The following is a 22,764-nucleotide window of genomic DNA, read 5'->3' as shown; positions in this document are numbered from 1 at the left end:
CAACCCTTTTTTCGCTAAAATTCACTCAGGATTGTTGCGTTTCTTGCTAAATTTAACTATCTTCGAGCTGATCCCGAATTATTTATTTTCTTCTATCAGAAAAACACGAGTGAAACCTTATTCAACATGGTCAAGATCGGGATTAATGGGTGAGCGAATTGCGAAACTGTTTTAGCCTGTCTTCGTTTTCTCAGCTTGCTGGCTTCGCCTGCTTGTCCTAAGCAGCATGAATGACTTTTCTGTGTCGCCCTTGTAGATTTGGACGTATTGGAAGACTTGTTATGCGAGCTTCGCTCGAGCACAAGGAGGTACAAGTTGTCGCTGTGAACGACCCTTTTATCGATCTCGATTACATGGTGAGCAATATAGTCAGCTAGTTTGCGTGTATTTAAACATATGCAGTGCATAATCGCTTTGTTCCAGTCGTAAATTATGCAGCTGGATAGCTTTCAAATATCGGCAAAGTCGGATCTTTGTTGCGGTTTTTTGGTAAGAGGAAATTTTATTTGTTTAAAATTCTTCGATTTATTTGGTTTGATTTCAATATCGAGCTGTCAAAGAAATAAGCGTAATTATTGCGCGATTATTACATGTCTATTTTGCAGTTAAATTGTTATAATTGAGTTTTGTCTAGCCGAGATTTCTTTGCTTATAGCCTTGGGTCCGTTTTGTCTTTTGGTTTGTGAGTAACGCAATGCACATTTTCCCATACATGTTCAGTTCTAATAATGCACCTATCAATGTTAAGCCCGAGGGGGGGGGGGGGGGGGGGGGGGGGGTCGGGCTAACCACGGGAATTTGATCGTGAGGTCAGTCCCCAGGGTAGGGATTTTGATCGTACATGATGTCCCCAGGGTAGGGATTTTGGTCATATATGATCCCCTGCAACAAGGTTTGAAGGACATCTGACCATCTTTCATTGCTCCAGAGTGGGGATTTTGACCAATTATTTTGTCCCGAGGGTGGGGAATTTGCCATTTTTTTATAGAAAATGTCAAAATCCCCACCCCATGCCCGACCCCCTCCCCCTCGGGCTTAACATTGATAGGTGAATAACCCCATTAAGAACTGAACTTTTTGGGAAAATATTTATTATTTCCTTGGAGGTTTGATTGCCATCACTAAACAGTATGGTACCAGCCATTCTTCACACCAGGCAAAGAGAAGGGCATCTCCCACGCAACATATGTACCCAAACTATTTTATTTGCCCTTGTCTCAAATCAGGAGGCGTAGTAGTGGGAGTTGGTATATTCACACAATACTCTCTGGTTCTTTACCACCTTGCTTCCAACCAACCAGACGGCTTGTTCTGATTATGGAAGCACAATAGGCCTTACAACGGTTTTCGAAGCCATCTTGCCGAGGAGGCAAAGCGTGTTGAAATCACAGTGTTTGTATGGGAATCCGAAGGCAAATATCTTTTAAAAAAATTGAATTCTGGGCAACTTATGAATTGTAAAGTTAAGATACAAGGCAAAATTTTTTATTCACCAAGTTTGAAGGATGCAGCTGGGCTAGAAAGCGTTTAGTAACGTTTATAATGTTCCATACAATTTGTTTATAATTTTTCCTGCAAATCGCATCGATGTGCAAAACTGGGATGGCCAATTTTTAGTTTGGTCAACAGGGGCAACTTTTCTTTTATAAATGTTCAGTAAAAGATGGCATAGGGGAGAAGGTATCCTTTTACCACTGGCAACTTTACTTTGTAGAATTAAGCCCTTAAACATTCTATCTCGATGCAGACAAAAAGGAAGACGAGTGATGTCAATGCATGAATTATTGCAGGTGACCTTCTTTTAGCCTAATAAAGCAGATAGTCTTTCACTACTCAAACTATTCTCCATGAAAGAAATGTCTGAACAACAAGGAAATAGATTGTATACTGACTTATTACTCTTCTTCCACCCCCCAGGTTTACATGTTCAAGTATGACTCAACCCATGGTAGATTCAAGGGAGATGTAAAATCAGAGGGTGGCAAACTGGTGATCAATGGCCACACAATCTCTGTTTATGCACAGAAAGACCCAAGCACGATCCCATGGGGTGACAATGGTGCTGATTATGTTGTTGAGTCGACTGGTGTTTTTACTACTACAGAAAAGGCTAGTGCACACATAAAGGGGGGTGCCAAGAGGGTGATAATCTCTGCCCCCTCTGCTGACGCACCTATGTTTGTGATGGGAGTTAATGAAGACAAGTACGACAAGAGCATGAAAGTTATTAGGTAATAATCATTCTTTTTATGACACATTGCTAGAATTAATTTTCTTACCCCCTAGGCCTTTACAGCTAAATGTGTTTAATGCAGTAAGCATTATTTTGTTGCTAACTATGCTAGAAACAGAGTCTGGTTCTGTTAGACTTGTTCTTAAAAGAGAAATTCTAGGTCAAGGAAAAGTTCAAACTATTTTTGCAGTATTTTGGCCAATGATAGTCTAAATTATTTCTGGTTAAAAACACAGAAGATTCAGTGAATTTTATTTTATAGTTGGTTTAGATTTTGATAATAAATAGTGTGTGAATGTCATGGGTACTGGCAGCCTACTGTCATCTAATTTGCCCCCCCCCCCCTAACCTGAAGTATCTGAAGCAGATCATCTACTTTATTAACAGTAACTAAGGGAAATAAGCCTGGAAAGGTATTCAAAGTGAATCTCTGCAAATCTAAACATAAAACAGTTTCTTTGAAAGTGGCCATACTATTGACCAAGTTGCATCATAAACACTTAACTTCATGATCAGAATAGGCCTGTGCGTGGTCTTGGAAGGTTCCACTTCTTTCCTTGAGTTATCTTGAACTTATGGATCTTTGGACTTTTTTGCAGCAATGCATCTTGTACCACCAACTGCCTTGCTCCTGTGGCTAAAGTCTTAAATGACACATTTGGAATAGAAGAAGGACTGATGACAACCATCCATGCAATAACGGCTACGCAGAAGACCGTAGATGGACCAAGTGGCAAGGTATGTCATTCTCACTTCCCATCACAAGTTACTTGCAGTAGGGAGGTTACAAGGACAATAGAGCCAGTTGGTTTGAAATGAACCTGGCTAGGCCGTGGCCAATATTGTCACTATGTTGCATGACTTTTACCACAAAGTCGAGCAAACATTTCAATCTTGCACTCAAAATTCCATTAGTTACCTTGTGCAGCATTTGAAATAAAAAGGGAAAGAAACCAAATCACAGTTCAGTCTGGGGAATCAGTGCCAGTTTTGGTAAATCTTCATTGAAGCACTCAAATAATTTCCAATTTATTTCATCCAATCAGAAACTAGCATAAGCGCTCACAAGTGCTCCAAAAGCAATCGATCCTATAAATATGTCATGTTGCTTGGCAACTTCTGGGACAAAAACTGCCGCTCAGTCACTTCTTGGAGAAGTGATGTCGCCATTAAATGACACTTGTTCCCCTAACTGAGTTAGGCGTGATTTCATTTTTTTTTTTTTTTGCCTGTCTCTCTCTCTCTTTAGAAATGGCGTGATGGCCGTGGAGCTCTCCAGAATGTGATCCCAGCCTCTACTGGAGCTGCTAAGGCTGTTGGTAAGGTCATCCCTGATCTGAATGGCAAGTTGACTGGTATGGCATTCCGTGTTCCTGTGCCTGATGTGTCTGTGGTGGACCTTACATGTCGACTCAAGAAAGCAGTAAGTTATTGATAGTTTCCTTCACCGGCCATGCTGATTCATCAATCACTTCTCTCTGCCACTGTTACTCGATAGCAACCCTGTGCCCACCTTATATAAATAAACCACTTTGTATAACAAATTATAATTAATTAAATTTTTAGTTTTCATGATTTTAGCTTTATTTAACCAATAATTATTGTAAAGCTTCATTGGACTTACGGATTTTGGCACTACAATAATATTATTAATGCCACTTTGCGTTTATTATTAACACATTACATTAATATAAATGCCACATTTAGAAAGCTGTTAGAAAATAAATAGGAATGTCGATGTTTAAATATTATGGCCATGTTCTGAGTGAAGGGAATGAAGAAACTGATACATTCAAAGCTTGAAAGACACTCTAGTGTCGTGGAAGTGTTTGTATTCGTACTGTCTGACCCTCATAATATAAATGCCACTTTGCATTTATTATTAACACATAACACATAACTGTGTTATTTCCATCGTTATCATCATTGTTATCATAATCATCACTTTCTCTTATGAGTGTTATAATGGCAAGATGTTTTGCATGGCTATTTCCTTGGTCCTTGGTCCTCTCTTATACTTACTGTATACATCACCTCTTGCCGACATTATTAAGCGTCACAACTTAGAGTACCATTTCTATGCTGACGACACACAGCTTTATGCGGCGTTTAAAACTGACAGTCTTGATAGAATGGCACAGTGTAAAACTTCGATTGAGCAGTGTGTCTGTGATATTGACAACTGGATGGCTGTCAACAAGCTCAAATTAAATCAAGAAAAGACTGAAGTTGTTCTCAGCTCAAGGTATCGCCCTAGGCCTCCTTTAGAGTCTCTTCAAATTGGCAATGTGAACGTTGTACCAACATCCTCAGCTCGAAATCTGGGCGCTATTTTTTATCAGTGTTTTAACCTTGAGGAACACATCAAATCAATCTGCAAGTCTTCTCATTACCATATAAGGAATCTAGCCAAAATTAGAAAGTACATTGATGAAGAGAGTGCCAAAACTGTTGTTCATGCCTTTATTACTTCGAAGTTGGATAACTGCAACTCACTGCTATATGGTCTTCCACAGCATCTACTTTCAAGATTACAATCCGTTCAAAATACGGCAGCTCGAATTATTACACATACTAGGAAATTCGATCATATTACCCCTGTGCTTAAGAAGCTACACTGGCTACCTGTCCGCTATCGTATAATTTACAAAATTCTCTTACTAGTCTACAAAGATCTCCATGGGGCAGCGCCTTGCTACATGCAAGAGTTACTTTACTATCACACCTCTCGGAGATTTTTAAGATCATCTACACAGCACCTTCTGGCGACCCCCAAAGCAAAATTAAAAACATATGGAGAGAGAGCGTTTGCCGTGGCAGCCCCAAGGCTGTGGAACACAATCCCACTTGAACTTAGATTAAGTCCTTCTATTGACATTTTTAAGAGACATTTAAAAACGTACCTTTTTAAACAGGCTTTTTAATTATTATTTTTTTTTTTAGGTACATTTGAACTTATATTTGTAAATATCCGTTTTTAAAATTTTTAGAGTTTTTAACTTTTTAACATCATTTTATTAATATTCTTTTATTGTAAAGCGCCATGAGCAATTAGTGGATTTTGGCGCTATAAAAATACTTTTTATTATTTTTTTATTATTATTATTTCAAATGCTCCCCTCTATCCAAACTCCACCTCCTGTGTTATTATTATTATCATTGTCATCATTATCACTTTCTCTTATGAGTGTTATAATGGCAAGATGTTTTGCATAGCTATTTCAAATGCTCCCCTCTATCCAAACTCCACCTCCTGTGTTATTATTATTATCATTGTCATCATTATCATCATCATCATCATCATCACTTTCTCTTATGAGTGTTATAATGGCAAGATGTTTTGCATAGCTATTTCAAATGCTCCCCTCTATCCAAACTCCACCTCCTGTGTTATTATTATTATCATTGTCATCATTATCATCATCATCATCATTATCACTTTCTCTTATGAGTGTTATAATGGCAAGATGTTTTGCATAGCTATTTCAAATGCTCCCATCTATCCAAACTCCACCTCCTGTGTTATTATTATTATCATTGTCATCATTATCATCATCATCATCATTATCACTTTCTCTTATGAGTGTTATAATGGCAAGATGTTTTGCATTACTATTTCAAGTGCTCCCATCTATCCAAACTCCACCTCCTGTGTTATTATTATTATCATCATCATCATCATCACTTTCTCTTATGAGTGTTATAATGGCAAGATGTTTTGCATAGCTATTTCAAATGCTCCCATCTATCCAAACTCCACCTCCTGTGTTATTATTATTATCATTGTCATCATTATCATCATCATCATCATCATCACTTTCTCTTATGAGTGTTATAATGGCAAGATGTTTTGCATGACTATTTCAAATGCTCCCCTCTATCCAAACTCCACCTCCTGTGTTATTATTATTATCATTGTCATCATTATCATCATCATCATCATCATCACTTTCTCTTATGAGTGTTATAATGGCAAGATGTTTTGCATGACTATTTCAAATGCTCCCCTCTATCCAAACTCCACCTCCTGTGTTATTATTATTATCATTGTCATCATTATCATCATCATCATCATCATCACTTTCTCTTATGAGTGTTATAATGGCAAGATGTTTTGCATTACTATTTCAAATGCTCCCCTCTATCCAAACTCCACCTCCTGTGTTATTATTATTATCATTGTCATCATTATCATCATCACCATCATCATCACTTTCTCTTATGAGTGTTATAATGGCAAGATGTTTTGCATAGCTATTTCAAATGCTCCCATCTATCCAAACTCCACCTCCTGTGTTATTATTATTATCATCATCATCATCATCACTTTCTCTTATGAGTGTTATAATTGCAAGATGTTTTGCATAGCTATTTCAAATGCTCCCCTCTATCCAAACTCCACCTCCTGTGTTATTATTATTATCATTGTCATCATTATCATCATCACCATCATCATCACTTTCTCTTATGAGTGTTATAATGGCAAGATGTTTTGCATGACTATTTCAAATGCTCCCCTCTATCCAAACTCCACCTCCTGTGTTATTATTATTATCATCATCATCATCATCACTTTCTCTTATGAGTGTTATAATGGCAAGATGTTTTGCATGACTATTTCAAATGCTCCCCTCTATCCAAACTCCACCTCCTGTGTTATTATTATTATCATTGTCATCATTGTCATCATCACCATCATCATCATCACTTTCTCTTATGAGTGTTATAATGGCAAGATGTTTTGCATAGCTATTTCAAATGCTCCCCTCTATCCAAACTCCACCTCCTGTGTTATTATTATTATCATTGTCATCATTATCATCATCATCATCATCATCACTTTCTCTTATGAGTGTTATAATGGCAAGATGTTTTGCATTACTATTTCAAATGCTCCCATCTATCCAAACTCCACCTCCTGTGTTATTATTATTATCATTGTCATCATTATCATCATCACCATCATCATCACTTTCTCTTATGAGTGTTATAATGGCAAGATGTTTTGCATAGCTATTTCAAATGCTCCCATCTATCCAAACTCCACCTCCTGTGTTATTATTATTATCATCATCATCATCATCACTTTCTCTTATGAGTGTTATAATGGCAAGATGTTTTGCATAGCTATTTCAAATGCTCCCCTCTATCCAAACTCCACCTCCTGTGTTATTATTATTATCATCATCATCATCATCACTTTCTCTTATGAGTGTTATAATGGCAAGATGTTTTGCATGACTATTTCAAATGCTCCCCTCTATCCAAACGCCACCTCCTGTGTTATTATTATTATCATTGTCATCATTGTCATCATCATCATCATCATCATCACTTTCTCTTATGAGTGTTATAATGGCAAGATGTTTTGCATAGCTATTTCAAATGCTCCCATCTATCCAAACTCCACCTCCTGTGTTATTATTATTATCATTGTCATCATTATCATCATCATCATCATCATCACTTTCTCTTATGAGTGTTATAATGGCAAGATGTTTTGCATTACTATTTCAAATGCTCCCCTCTATCCAAACTCCACCTCCTGTGTTATTATTATTATCATCATCATCATCATCATCACTTTCTCTTATGAGTGTTATAATGGCAAGATGTTTTGCATAGCTATTTCAAATGCTCCCCTCTATCCAAACTCCACCTCCTGTGTTATTATTATTATCATCATCATCATCATCACTTTCTCTTATGAGTGTTATAATGGCAAGATGTTTTGCATTACTATTTCAAATGCTCCCCTCTATCCAAACTCCACCTCCTGTGTTATTATTATTATCATTGTCATCATTATCACTTTCTCTTATGAGTGTTATAATGGCAAGATGTTTTGCATAGCTATTTCAAATGCTCCCCTCTATCCAAACTCCACCTCCTGTGTTATTATTATTATCATTGTCATCATTATCATCATCATCATCATCATCACTTTCTCTTATGAGTGTTATAATGGCAAGATGTTTTGCATAGCTATTTCAAATGCTCCCATCTATCCAAACTCCACCTCCTGTGTTATTATTATTATCATCATCATCATCACTTTCTCTTATGAGTGTTATAATGGCAAGATGTTTTGCATAGCTATTTTAAATGCTCCCATCTATCCAAACTCCACCTCCTGTGTTATTATTATTATCATCATCATCATCATCACTTTCTCTTATGAGTGTTATAATGGCAAGATGTTTTGCATAGCTATTTCAAATGCTCCCATCTATCCAAACTCCACCTCCTGTGTTATTATTATTATCATTGTCATCATTATCATCATCATCATCATCATCACTTTCTCTTATGAGTGTTATAATGGCAAGATGTTTTGCATAGCTATTTCAAATGCTCCCATCTATCCAAACTCCACCTCCTGTGTTATTATTATTATCATTGTCATCATTATCATCATCATCATCATCATCACTTTCTCTTATGAGTGTTATAATGGCAAGATGTTTTGCATGACTATTTCAAATGCTCCCCTCTATCCAAACTCCACCTCCTGTGTTATTATTATTATCATTGTCATCATTATCATCATCATCATCATTATCACTTTCTCTTATGAGTGTTATAATGGCAAGATGTTTTGCATAGCTATTTCAAATGCTCCCATCTATCCAAACTCCACCTCCTGTGTTATTATTATTATCATCATCATCATCACTTTCTCTTATGAGTGTTATAATGGCAAGATGTTTTGCATAGCTATTTCAAATGCTCCCATCTATCCAAACTCCACCTCCTGTGTTATTATTATTATCATTGTCATCATTGTCATCATCATCATCATCATCATCGTCATTAGAAGGATGGTTTTCGGACTTTGCGACTTTTTCTTAAAACACTTCTCTAAAAGCCAAATTTTAATCTTTTTAAATTCTAACTGCGTGGCTGTTAACGTAAATGAGAAGACTATCTTATGTATAAATATGACAAGAAATGAATAAAACCGGTCTTCATTAAGCCGTTTCAAAAGTCGATGGGGTCGCTTTGTCAACAAAAGTTGTGGTAAGCACTAAAATTAAGTGGTAAACTATGATTTTGACAAATTATGTGAGTTATCTAGATACCATTTAACCTTTCGGGAGCTCATCAGTTACCACAAACCTTTTTTAGTCACGTTTTTCTTCGATCTTGGCAAACGGGACGAAATGTGTTACATCGGACGATCAATGCGAAGTAAAAATTTTCGGACGAATTTGAAAAGAGCGTTTTCGAAGTCAAATGAAAATAAGAAACAGTGTATTGCTCCGTTTTCCTTCAAATTTTTACCAGAGATAAAGGTAAGTGATATCTAACTGTCTGCAAAATTAGAACTGATAACACTTTTGTTTTATATTTTTTTCGAAGCTTCGATGAACGGGACCCTCCTGTATGTACCGGTCACAAAGTCCACTTAATGCGCGGAGGTCGAAAAATGGAAATATTTGGAATAGATTTTAATAAGAATAACTAAGATTTTAATGGCATACACGCTACTCTAAAGCAGTCTTTAAGCTATTGTTTGGTGCTATTCTGTCAAAACCATTAGCCACAGAGATACATTTTAGGAGTTGCGAGGTCGTATCTTCCACACGACAACTCCTTTAGATGTGCGGAAGTCGAAAAAAAAGGAAATATCTGAAATAGCTTTTAACAAGAATAACTAAGATTTTAACGGCATAAACCCTACTTCGAAGCGGTCTTTCAGCTATTATTTGGTGCCGTTTTACCAAAACCATCAGCTACAAAGATGCATTTTAGGAGTTATGAGGTCGTATATTCCACATGAGTCTCCGTCAGATTTTCAAAAAAATAAAGTCCAAATTTCAACTCCAAGCATAAAATTGTGTCATACAATACGTTGCTGAACGATTAAAAGTATGACGCACCGAACGTTTACTCATTTGCCCTACCCAAGTTTTCGACCCGTTACAACGCCATTTCGGAGCGTCCGAATCGCAGTTAATACTGCTTTGTGTCAGATCGAGATGCTTATAATAATCAAGAATTGGGGAAAAGATATCTCGCCATATAAGCAGATCAGTGTTTAACGCTATTTCTTTTTTTCCTTCCTACCCCCTACCCCCTTTGTGAAGTATGAAGCATAACGTCCAAGAATAACTCAAAAGTCAAGTGAGATACTAGTATGTTTACGATGCCGATTCCGCACTTATCGTCAGCTTTTTATTACGCTCACATCTTAAACTATACCATGATCCATGTTAAGAGAACAAACGAGCTTCTGCTATTTTCAAATATTTTCACACAATTGAAATCCTAAAATGTTGCATCTTTTATTAAAAAAATCTAGATGCGTCCGTTCTTGGGTCTTTATCCACAGTCGATCACGGAAAAGATTCCAATCTCAGTCATCTCCTTACTTTCCCACGCACGTTAGTCGCTTCTCGACTTGCAGGCTAAAACGTATTCTAAAGTGGGGTTTTCGAATGACCTCAAAGTTGTAAAGTTTGCGAGAAAATTAAAAAAAAAATCCCACCCTCGCGTACTATGACGTTTACCCATGGTTCTTTGAGGTGGTTGCTTCGCATGTGCTCGACCCGCTCGGCAGTTGTCTTGGAAGGTAAGTCTTCTTCGTTTGTCATCTTAATACCCTTACTTTCCTTTATATGCAGTCATTCGTTATGGTACAGGTGTGGAGTAGCTAGAGAATTCGAAGAAACGCATCTGTGAAAAGTACAGAGTTGAATTCTTATCGATCTGTTTTCAAATAATTCGCTTAAGCTTATATAAACAGAATTTTGACATGTTGACACACGGCCGGTTAAAACTGAAAGTAAATCTGGAAGTTTCTCCTAGCTGCTGACTTTGTAGCTCGGTCACCTTATTACTGAGCAATGAATCCGAACAGCAGATATGAAGAGGCAAATATCCTGCTCGAACTGAAACAGGCCCGTGTGAATCTTCGACAAGCTTCCGATGAAGGACATCAAGTCAAGAAATCTCAGGTTAGTGAACATAAAGCGCTCGCTTATACTATTGTCTTATACTTGTGAAAGCAATACAAATACTTGATTGGGCTTTAATTAAAAATTATCTGTTTAAATAGGCCTCATTCCATTTGTAGTCGTTTATGATAAATACCGAGTTCAATCGAAAGAGACGAGCCGCAAATTGCCATGTTGAAATATAGTGATTTAATTCTATGCCAAATACAAAACTTAAAATTCATCGCATGTGTTTACAAATACAAAAAAATTAGAAACGAAGCGAAATCACGAAGAACCCAGCCTCTCATCACGGGTACATTTCTGAATGTGAAAAGCTTCGGAAGAGCGATGTGTAAATATCCCAATGTTGTTTATGAGTGAAATTACATCGTGTGCGGTTAATTGCCTGGGTTAAGCTGGATAAATAGTAAAAAAATATTGCTTTGTGAAATGTCATTTTCAGGTAATCAGTTACACTGTAATAATGCAAACTTTGAAAAACAGTTTTGAGAAATTGAACCTAAATTGTAAATTCGGTAAACGAAAAAATTGTTTTGTCATAAAATGATTTCGAGGAAAAATAGACAAAAAGTAAACTTATTCAACAAAATAGTAAGCCGTGCTCAAAATTCAAATATTCTTAATAATTTTATCTTTGTATTCTTTGGTAAGGAATCGAAGGGGAAAAAATATTACCTTGAGAGTTCTGGATATGGCCAACATAGTGGACCATACTCGACTTGGGTGGGGGGGGGGGGGTAGGTTGCTATGAGAAACAGGGCTTGCTACAGAGCAGTGGGGCTGGTAAGAGACAGGGTTAAGTAAAGAGTAGTGGGCTTGTATGAGATCTGCGACTTACTTAAGTAGGGTTGTTATAACAGGCAGGGCTTACTAGTAAGTATGGGGTTGGTATGAGAGGTGTGGCTTACTATGGTGGGGTTGTAATAAGAAACAGGGTTTACTACAGGGTGGGTGTTGGTATGAGAGGTGTGACTTACTAGGGTGGGATTGTAATTAGAGACAGGGTTTACTACAGGGTGGGTGTTGGTATGAGAGGTGTGACTTACTAGGGTGGGATTGTAATTAGAAACAGGGTTTACTACAGGGTGGGTGTTGGTATGAAAGGTGTGGCTTACTATGGTGGGATTGTAATTAGAGACAGGACTTACTACAGGGTGGGTGTTGGTATGAGAGGTGTGGCTTACTATGGTGGGGTTGCAATAAGAGACAGGGCTTACTACAGGGTGGGTGTTGGTATGAGAGGTCTGGCTTACTATGGTGGGGTTGTAATAAGAGACAGGGTTTACTACAGGGTGGGTGTTGGTATGAGAGGTCTGGCTTACTATGGTGGGGTTGTAATTAGAGACAGTGTTTACTACAGGGTGGGTGTTGATGTGAGAGGTATTACTTACTAGGGTGGGGTTGGTATAAGAACAGGGCTATAGATTTTTTTGGGGTGGTATGAAAAGTGTTGCATTGGTATATCAATTACTGCTGCAGACTATAGTTGTTTATGGTTTATTAAACCCCATTTTCAAATTAAAGGCAGAATGCAATTTATTATTCTGGCAGAGAATACACTGCCAACCTCTCTTACTCAAAACGTCCGACCCAGATGTACTTTTGGCTCGTCACATACATAATCTTTTATCAATAAAGATATTGAAAGACGAAGCAAAGGAACAGCTAACTCTGATTTAACCTCTTGCTCCCAAATAAGTCATAAAGAGCAGTACATCAATGATTTAGGTCTTTTTTCCAGTGCTTGGCTTCCTTTTCCCTATCTTACATCGAAGGCAGACCTCTGATCTTAAATTATTTTTAAAAAAAAATAAAGGGGCATTTGGTCATTCTTTTTCATACTCGAGTATAATAAGCTAGCATATCTGGGGAAATAATATGAAGACATATTGAATGTTTTCAACAACTGTTCAAATCGACTTCTAAAGGTCATTTGGTGGATGTGTAGTTTTACTTTTGCTTTACAGGTCATTATAGCAATATTTCTTAAGGGGTTGTTTTTGTCAAAATGTTGTTATCTTGTGTTGAGAAAAGCCCATACGAGATCTGTTGAAAACTGTCATAAGCTGTTGTGCCACACAACACTGTAAATCCAAGAAGAATATTAACTTATTATATATATTTTTTTAAGTTTCATATTAACTTCCCTTAATTTTAACTTATTATATATTTTTTTTAAGTTTCATATTAACTTCCCTTAATTTTGTCATTATCACGTCTCATTTCAAAATGGTTTTTAAACAATATTTTAATGAGGTACTATTATAAAAACTAATTGCCGCAATTTGTTTTAGGCTGAAAGACACATCTGGGCCCTAAAAGGGCTATTCAAATCTGTAACAAAAAGAGATCCTCCTGCAACAGAAAGTGACAGTTCCTTGACTGAAATGGAAAATGAAACAGAAGAAAGTAATGCAGAGGCAGCAAGAGTATTTACGAAGAAGACTAAAGAAAAAGTGCGCGAGAAGAAAGTCAAGATAGTCTTGTCAAACAAAAGAAAAGCAACATCTGCTAAATGCTATTCAAAAGAAGCAAAAGTAAGAAAAGTTGTTGGCCAAAGTGAGAAAGAAGACCAGTCCTGTAGTGCTGAGTCAGATTCCGAAAGTGGTGAGGACGAACATGAAGAGGAAGATAGCAGTCCCTCAGAATCTGGAAGTGGTGAGGATAAAGTTCAAGTTGTCAAAGAGATAAAGTCACAAGAAAGAAACAAGTTTGAATGCCCTCTTCGTTGTGGTGCAAAAGTGTATCAGCTCCCACGACATTTGAGAAGTGTCCATGGATGGAAAGCAGAACGTGCTAGAAATGCTGTTAACCGCTTTGACATGCGTCACGATCAGAGAAATTCCAAAAAATCTAAAGCCGTACGTGAAAAGCGGAAGCAGAAATACTGCAATGAATGTGGGCGCAAACAACGGTATCTCTCCAAACACTTACGGAAACAACACGGTTTTATGAAAGGGACCAAACAGTACCGGAGGGCATTAAAGGAATCTAGACCTGTTTATCTCTGGAAAGATTCGCTCAAATCGCAGGTTGTAGACGTTGAGAGTGACACTGTAAGTGAGTTTGATGAGACCGCTGTTAAGACAACTAACACGAAAGGTAAAGAGAAGAAGAGGCAAAACAGCACATCTCTTAAGACAAGCTTAGCTGGTTGGAAAGGGATTGAAATAGCAAGCATTTCCTCGGCTGAAGATGACAAAAACTCCACAATGGAAGATGTTCAAGAGTTAGAAGAAACCGAGGCTGAAGATGCAGAATATCTCGACTATGATGAAGATGAAAGTGGTGGAGCAGAGTTCAACACGACAGCTTTGGAATTGAACCAGGACAGTAGAGTAATGTTGGACAAGTTTGAGAAGTGGATTCTAAGTCCTGACGGAGGTGAAAAGGATCCCAAGCCAGCTTCACTGGTAGTACGACAAGTGCAGAAAGTACTTATCATGCTAGGAACAGAGAACATTGAAAGTCTGTTTGACAAGGCGCTAATTCGCGACAAGTTCTATCCAGAATCGAGAGCTACTGTCAAGGCTGGAACCACAATCAGTTACTTGCATTCGTTGAGGAAGTTTTATACTTTCGCCATGACTGAAGATGACGTGGGTATTTCTCAAGAATGTCGAAAAGTGGCAGATGCCCTGTACAAGAAATGTGGCGAGTGGTGCAAAAGTTTAAGCAAAGATGTGAAACGAAGATTCTGGGAAAAACAAGAGGAAGATCTCGCTCGCCTCATAACACCAGAAAAAATTCAAGAGTTCACTAAAACAGAGTTTGCAAGGAATCAAGTAAAAACGTTAGGTCAGTTGATTGACAACAGGGAGAAGCCCCCAGCACTGGGCCAACAGGAGTACTGTGATTTAAGAAACTTTCTGTTTATTCACATCTTAAGCCAGAATGGGCACAGAAGTGGTGTTTTAACGAACAGTACCCTTGCAGAGTACGAGAAAATGACCCGTGTAGATGGCACCTATATGGTTGCAGTCAAAGATCACAAGACCTTTTCACACCATGGTCAAGCCAACCTTTGTTTTGACGAAAGTCTAAAGGCATGGGTGGACATTTATGTGAAATGTGCAAGAAATCAAGTTGACGCAGGCAAAGAAAGCGATGCTCTGTTTTTAAATTGGAAAGGAGGGAAGATGTCAAGCAGTGATCTTTCACCAGCATTAACCAGTGCATGGAGAAAGTCTGGTATGATTGGGAACGACACACGCATATCTGGGACTCTTATGAGGAAGTCCTGCACAACTGCCGTTCGTAACCACAATAAAGAGGTCAAGGGGAGTGTTGCCGCTCACATGGCACACAGTGAGCGTACGGCAGACAAGCATTATCATCTACTTCAGAAGCGTACCAACTCTGCCTTTGCAGCCAAGCAGTTAACTACCATTATGCATGGTAGTTCGTCTCCTGCTGTATCATCACATGAAAGAAAAGATGATCCTGAGTCTATTGATGAGCAAGACCTAACACCTACGCCACTTACACGGCAGAGCTGGACAGAAGAAGAAGAAAAAGCAGTCCAGGAAGTTTTTGCAGACCAGATAAGCCACCAGTCAATTACTATGCGAGAAGTATTGGCACTAAAGGAGACCCATCCACTGCTCAAAAATTCCGAAAACAAAAGACTGCTTGATAAAATAAGAGGATTATATCGGTACAAGAAAACTGATGGTGAATGTCTGGAAGACAAGCAGAGAAGTGATGATGCTGTTCAGGATAGCGATGGCAACTCAATAATAGGTCCGTCTACAAATCAAAGTAAAACAAGAGTTTTTGAAGAGGAAGAGGTCACCTTGTTCAAAGAGCTTTTCAAGGACATGATTCAAAGGGGTGAGAAGATAGAGCAAAAGGTTGTGGTACAGCGATTGAAAGAGAATGGCCACGGACAAATTTATGAAAAATACACCAAGCAAAAAGTGACCGATAAAATTAGAGGTCTACGTTTGACAAACATCAGGCAATGGAGACAGTAATCATCAAGCATCGAGAAACATTCGAACAAAGACCTTTATTTTTATTTATTGTTGAATAATTACTTGATACGTTGATATTATAGTTAGTTGCGGTGGCGCGGAAACTGTGAGGTGTTTGACATTTAGGCCACTTTGACGTTCTTAAGGACCTGTTCATTTCTTTCTTGACTAGTGTATTCGATGCTTTTTTTAGGATTTCTATGCGATAGAAAAATAAGTTAAAGATGAATTTTGTTTCTAAATTCTCAAGATACTGATTTTGTAAAGTAACATTAGTACTAAGTAAATTGTCCGTAGAAAAATTTGTGAAAAGTACAGAATCGGAAAGTAACTAATACCAGTTAGTTTGACACTTATTTAGGCAGGGAAGTAGTTGTCGCCACATGGAACTCTGGGAAGCAGTTGAACCAAAAGGTTAAGTTTGCATTATTGTAGATCAGTCAATTACTTGATATATCATGTTAATATTACAGTTACGTGCGGCCACGTTTATTAAGGCCATATTAGGCTATTTTTCCAGGAACGCTTTTCCTGATGATAAAAAGGCTACGTTCAGTTATTTCTGTTGCTCAAACAAATCTGAACAAGTAACAGGCATTATCATTAACTAATTGTTTTGAAATGTTTTTTCCCTAGATGTTGTTGTTATGAAATAAAAACATAAAAATACTATGCTGAGTTTATTTCTATATATACAACTTTTGTCTAAAAGTATTGCATCAAACTTTGTCTTGAATATTCCATCGATAGAGAGCTGGAACTGCAAAGAAAGGTTGACAGAGTTCAAACATGAAAACTATTCAGGATTTGACACGGGATCAGTACGCTAAAACTAAATGCTTCAAAATCACTTGCTTAGTTGTCTTAACATCACAAAGGACAAATCTAGAGCAAACGCAGGGAATAGTTTGGTCTCCAAATCCGCAAGTCGTGAAGCCCACACAAAAGTCGTTTAGCCCACACAAAAAGTCGCTCAGTCCACATGAGGGTCGTTAAGTCAACTTGGCTGAGTCGCTCAGTCCACACAAGGGTCGTTAAGTCAACTTGGCCAAGTCGCTTAGTCAACAGAAGGTTGTTAAGTCCACATTTTTTAGTCGTCAAGTCCACAAACAAAGGCGCAAAATCCACAATCCATATAATCACTTTCTCTTATGAGTGTTATAATGGCAAGATGTTTTGCATAGCTATTTCAAATGCTCCCATCTATCCAAACTCCACCTCCTGTGTTATTATTATTATCATTGTCATCATTATCATCATCATCATCATCATCACTTTCTCTTATGAGTGTTATAATGGCAAGATGTTTTGCATGGCTATTTCAAATGCTCCCATCTATCCAAACTCCACCTCCTGTGTTATTATTATTATCATTGTCATCATTATCATCATTATCATCATCATCATCACTTTCTCTTATGAGTGTTATAATGGCAAGATGTTTTGCATTACTATTTCAAATGCTCCCCTCTATCCAAACTCCACCTCCTGTGTTATTATTATTATCATCATCATCATCATCACTTTCTCTTATGAGTGTTATAATGGCAAGATGTTTTGCATTACTATTTCAAATGCTCCCATCTATCCAAACTCCACCTCCTGTGTTATTATTATTATCATCATCATCATCACTTTCTCTTATGAGTGTTATAATGGCAAGATGTTTTGCATAGCTATTTCAAATGCTCCCATCTATCCAAACTCCACCTCCTGTGTTATTATTATTATCATCATCATCATCACTTTCTCTTATGAGTGTTATAATGGCAAGATGTTTTGCATAGCTATTTCAAATGCTCCCATCTATCCAAACTCCACCTCCTGTGTTATTATTATTATCATTGTCATCATTGTCATCATCATCATCATTATCACTTTCTCTTATGAGTGTTATAATGGCAAGATGTTTTGCATAGCTATTTCAAATGCTCCCATCTATCCAAACTCCACCTCCTGTGTTATTATTATTATCATCATCATCATCATCACTTTCTCTTATGAGTGTTATAATGGCAAGATGTTTTGCATGACTATTTCAAATGCTCCCCTCTATCCAAACTCCACCTCCTGTGTTATTATTATTATCATTGTCATCATTGTCATCATCATCATCATCATCATCACTTTCTCTTATGAGTGTTATAATGGCAAGATGTTTTGCATGGCTATTTCAAATGCTCCCATCTATCCAAACTCCACCTCCTGTGTTATTATTATTATCATTGTCATCATTGTCATCATCATCATCATCATCATCACTTTCTCTTATGAGTGTTATAATGGCAAGATGTTTTGCATTACTATTTCAAATGCTCCCATCTATCCAAACTCCACCTCCTGTGTTATTATTATTATCATCATCATCATCACTTTCTCTTATGAGTGTTATAATGGCAAGATGTTTTGCATAGCTATTTCAAATGCTCCCATCTATCCAAACTCCACCTCCTGTGTTATTATTATTATCATCATCATCATCACTTTCTCTTATGAGTGTTATAATGGCAAGATGTTTTGCATAGCTATTTCAAATGCTCCCATCTATCCAAACTCCACCTCCTGTGTTATTATTATTATTATCATCATCATCATCACTTTCTCTTATGAGTGTTATAATGGCAAGATGTTTTGCATAGCTATTTCAAATGCTCCCCTCTATCCAAACTCCACCTCCTGTGTTATTATTATTATCATTGTCATCATTGTCATCATCATCATCATCATCACTTTCTCTTATGAGTGTTATAATGGCAAGATGTTTTGCATGGCTATTTCAAATGCTCCCATCTATCCAAACTCCACCTCCTGTGTTATTATTATTATCATCATCATCATCACTTTCTCTTATGAGTGTTATAATGGCAAGATGTTTTGCATTACTATTTCAAATGCTCCCCTCTATCCAAACTCCACCTCCTGTGTTATTATTATTATCATCATCATCATCATCACTTTCTCTTATGAGTGTTATAATGGCAAGATGTTTTGCATGGCTATTTCAAATGCTCCCATCTATCCAAACTCCACCTCCTGTGTTATTATTATTATCATTGTCATCATTATCATCATTATCATCATCATCATCACTTTCTCTTATGAGTGTTATAATGGCAAGATGTTTTGCATAGCTATTTCAAATGCTCCCATCTATCTAAGCTCCACCTTGAGTTACTACAAACTACAGTAGAACCCCGGTAACTCGAAGTCTGAAGTGAAACGAAAAACAGTTCGAGTTAGCGGGTTTTCGAGTTATCGGGGTCGATTAAATATTTAATTTGCCAAGTTAATAATTGATAGTTTACTGATTTTTCAGCATTTCAGTATACAGTACAGTGCAAATTAAACTTGTATCTCGTCAGAAACTCTAACACGATCATAAATTCTTATGATAAGAATGGAAATAGGCTGTCAAATACGTGATCTGTTCGTTGCTCTAATCAATGGGCATCCGTGGCGAGTTGCAAGAACCGAAATTTGAGTTATCGCGGTAAATTTGACCCAAATTTTGATCAAGGGAAACAAAATTTACCGGTAGTTCGAGTAAGCGGGGTTTTCGAGTTATCCGAGTTCGAGTTAACCGGGTAAAAATAACTGAAAAGTGGGTTCAAAATCCAAGGGAAATTAAAGTTAGTTCGAGTTAGCGGGGTTGTTCAAGTTATCCAAGTTCGAGTTACTGGGGTTCTACTTTAATAACTAGTGATAACGTTTATTTGTAGGCAACATATGATGAAATCAAAGCTGTTATGAAGAAAACCTCTGAAGACCCTTCGCAAGGCAGGTACCTGGGATACACAGATGAACAGGTCGTGTCTAGTGACTTTATTGGAGACACGCACTCCAGCATTTTTGATGCCGCTGCTGGAATTCAACTTAGTCCTACTTTTGTCAAGATTGTTGCATGGTAAGCCCTTCAGAGTAATTTTTTTCTTGGCATGGGGAATATGAGATTAGGAGAATTATATTGTTGTCTGTGGCATTCAGATTGCTGTTAGAAAATAGGAATGCTAATGTTTGATTTTTATGGCCACGTTCTAACTGGAGGGAATGAAGAAACTGATAAATTCAAACCTTGAAAGACATTCTATTGTCGTGGAAGTGTTTGTATTCGTACTGTCTGACCCTCATTACTAAAGTTGCATGCATGGCAACACATTCATAACTGAATTTATAGTGTAGCTTTTGCAGTGTTCTCTGTTTTAAATGTGGGAGGCGCAGTGGCCTGAAGGTTGGCAATGCTAGACTCTGGCTTGAGTAATACGATTGTGAGCCCTGCCCAGGGCTACTGCATTTTGTTGTTTGGCAAGAGACTTTGCTCCCGCAGTGCCTCTCTCTTCCCAGGTGCATAAATGGGTATGGGGGATATACCGTAACCCTGCGATGGACTAGCATCCTACCCAGGGAGAAGTAAAAATATCCCTAGTCACTAAATGCTACAGAACTGGGTTAAGCTCCAGCTAGAAAGGACACAATTCGCCTGATGCAGACTTAACCTTTATTTCCATTTCACATGGATATTAAGACTTAAGTAAAACCCTCTTCGTGGACCTCTGCTTGATGTGCGTTCCCCTACATTCTCTTAAATTTCCCTACTGAACCTGGGTGTGGGACACACCCCTTAATGTCAACAATCTTCTTGTACAATCTCCTTGATATTTTGTAAATGCAGAGTTAAAATTATTTTTTACCAGCTTGTACTTTTTCCTAATACAGTGGAACCCCGATATAACGATTCTCGATATAACGATATTCCCGATATAACGATGAATATTCGATGTCCCGGCAAAAGTTACAGTGAAATGTATGGACGGAACCCCGATATAACGATCTTTGATATAACGATATTCCCGATATAACGGTGAGAATTTAGCGGACCGAACGTAAAATCCTCCCGATATAACGATATTATCAGTACACTGTCACATTTTATTTGCAAAACATCGAATTTAATGCAATAACATTATGGTAGTCGAGGCATCTCTGACGTTTCTAAAAACAGCTTTGCACGATGATATACGAAAATGATACTGTGTTCTAAGCCTTCTTATCAAAATTAATCTCTTTATCCTCCTCTTAGGTTTACCCCGATATAACGATATTTTTGGTTATTTTACGGCCATATCGTTATATCGGGGGTTTCGATATAACGATTCTTCGATATAAAGATATTATTTTACTGCTCCGTTGGCATATCGTTATATCGGAGTTCCACTGTAATATCAACACATAGATAAGCATGCAGTTAATGAGTATTTGTTTACATTTCCCAATCTGTTTTTCAGGTATGATAATGAGTATGGCTACAGTCACCGAGTTGTGGACTTGATCAAGTACATCGCTTCCAAGGAATAAAAACACTGTGAACTGGGACCTGTAGCAGCATCGTCATTTACTATCAGGCTAAAACAGCCAGCAGAAACATAAACACCTCTATTTCTGGAAAACATGGATTGATTTTAGCTTGGTGGCAATGCAATGCTTGCCTGCAGTAGGCCTTTTCGTAGTAGAGAAACTTATTGTCTGTGGTGTTTGTGCGTCTAACGTCGTTGATAAAATTATTAGGAACAAAAACTAGAACATTTTCTGAAGTCAGAGCTGTGATGTAGCGTTTAAATTCTGTGTCAAACTGCGAAGTACAATTGTATTGGTTGCCGGAGATATATCCAAGATATAACTGCATTAAACTCTTCTGTCTTCTTGATTTGTGCACTTTTGTTTTTCTCTTATTGTATGGTTGTATCAAAGGGGCTATGTCACGCAATTTGAGGCAGTTTCGGCACTGACCAACTGGTCATAGAATTAACTGAAATATCACAATAACGGCGCAAAACTGTAGAAGAACTCAAAAGAAACACCGAAAAGGCAAAAAGGGGCATGGATGAGCAAAATCCGATAGGATTAAAACGGATTGCGTTCAGGTAAACTTGAAAAATGGCGGCCCGACTTTTTTCAAATTTATATCTATTTGTATGAAAGTGTCATTTACACTGCTCGAAAATCATCCTTTGTTATGTGGCCGTGATTTAGTCCAGTCAACTTAGTATTACACCCAAAACAAATTGCAACAAAAATTAAACATGCCTTATTCGACTTTATTATATGGCTACAATAGTACGCACGCTCTGATTGGCTGCTGAGTGGGCATTATTTTCTTGTAATGACCGGGCATTATGAAAATTTTCTCGGCTCGGCGGTTTTTACATGGTTTCAAACCATGTAAAAGAGTTGTGAGTAAAAGCTACTAGCGCAATTGCGAGAACGACAATAAATACCGACAAAATGTAACTATCTTTTCAACAACTGAAAGAAAAATATTACCATACCGATACTTCTTTAGTATGAGCGACGAAGAGAGCCACAGAGAGCGAGAGCGAGTTTCACCTCGGTGTTTTTTTAGATATTTCAGTTTAGAATAGCGCTAAAAGGCCATATAATAAATAACTTATTAACCTCGTACGTTCGGTCATTACAGGGCAATCTCAGACCTCGGCCTTGATGTATTGACCTCGCTATCGCTCGGTCAATACATCAAGGCCTCGGTCTGAGATTCCCCTGTAATGACCTCACTCTCGGTTAATAAGTAGTATTTAAA

At 37.6% G+C, this 22,764-nt stretch overlaps 1 protein-coding gene across 1 annotated transcript; it reads left to right on the top strand.

Annotated features, from left to right (window-relative positions):
* Positions 1–25: 25 nt before the first annotated feature.
* On the top strand, positions 26–21,873 carry LOC144657601 (glyceraldehyde-3-phosphate dehydrogenase-like). Its single transcript, XM_078517955.1, has 7 exons — positions 26–149; positions 257–356; positions 1,918–2,231; positions 2,833–2,971; positions 3,483–3,656; positions 19,892–20,076; positions 21,455–21,873. Exons 1-7 carry the CDS (start codon positions 127–129, stop codon positions 21,522–21,524), a joined length of 1,005 nt encoding a protein of 334 aa, XP_078374081.1. The 5' UTR covers positions 26–126; the 3' UTR covers positions 21,525–21,873.
* The last annotated feature ends 891 nt before the right edge of the window (positions 21,874–22,764 follow it).

The sequence above is a fragment of the Oculina patagonica genome, chromosome 6 (genome assembly GCF_052425735.1).
Source record: "Oculina patagonica isolate OP01 chromosome 6, crgOcupat, whole genome shotgun sequence".
Lineage (NCBI taxonomy): Eukaryota > Metazoa > Cnidaria > Anthozoa > Scleractinia > Oculinidae > Oculina > Oculina patagonica.
This window is presented reverse-complemented; position numbering and strand designations above follow the sequence as displayed.

Bases quoted from the DNA above. Each gene is read 5' to 3' on its own strand.
- LOC144657601 (XM_078517955.1), top strand. From the start codon at position 127: ATGGTCAAGATCGGGATTAATGG. The intron at 2,232-2,832 runs GTAATAATCATT...ACTTTTTTGCAG, and splicing joins AAGAGCATGAAAGTTATTAG to CAATGCATCTTGTACCACCA. The intron at 2,972-3,482 runs GTATGTCATTCT...CTCTCTCTTTAG, and splicing joins TAGATGGACCAAGTGGCAAG to AAATGGCGTGATGGCCGTGG.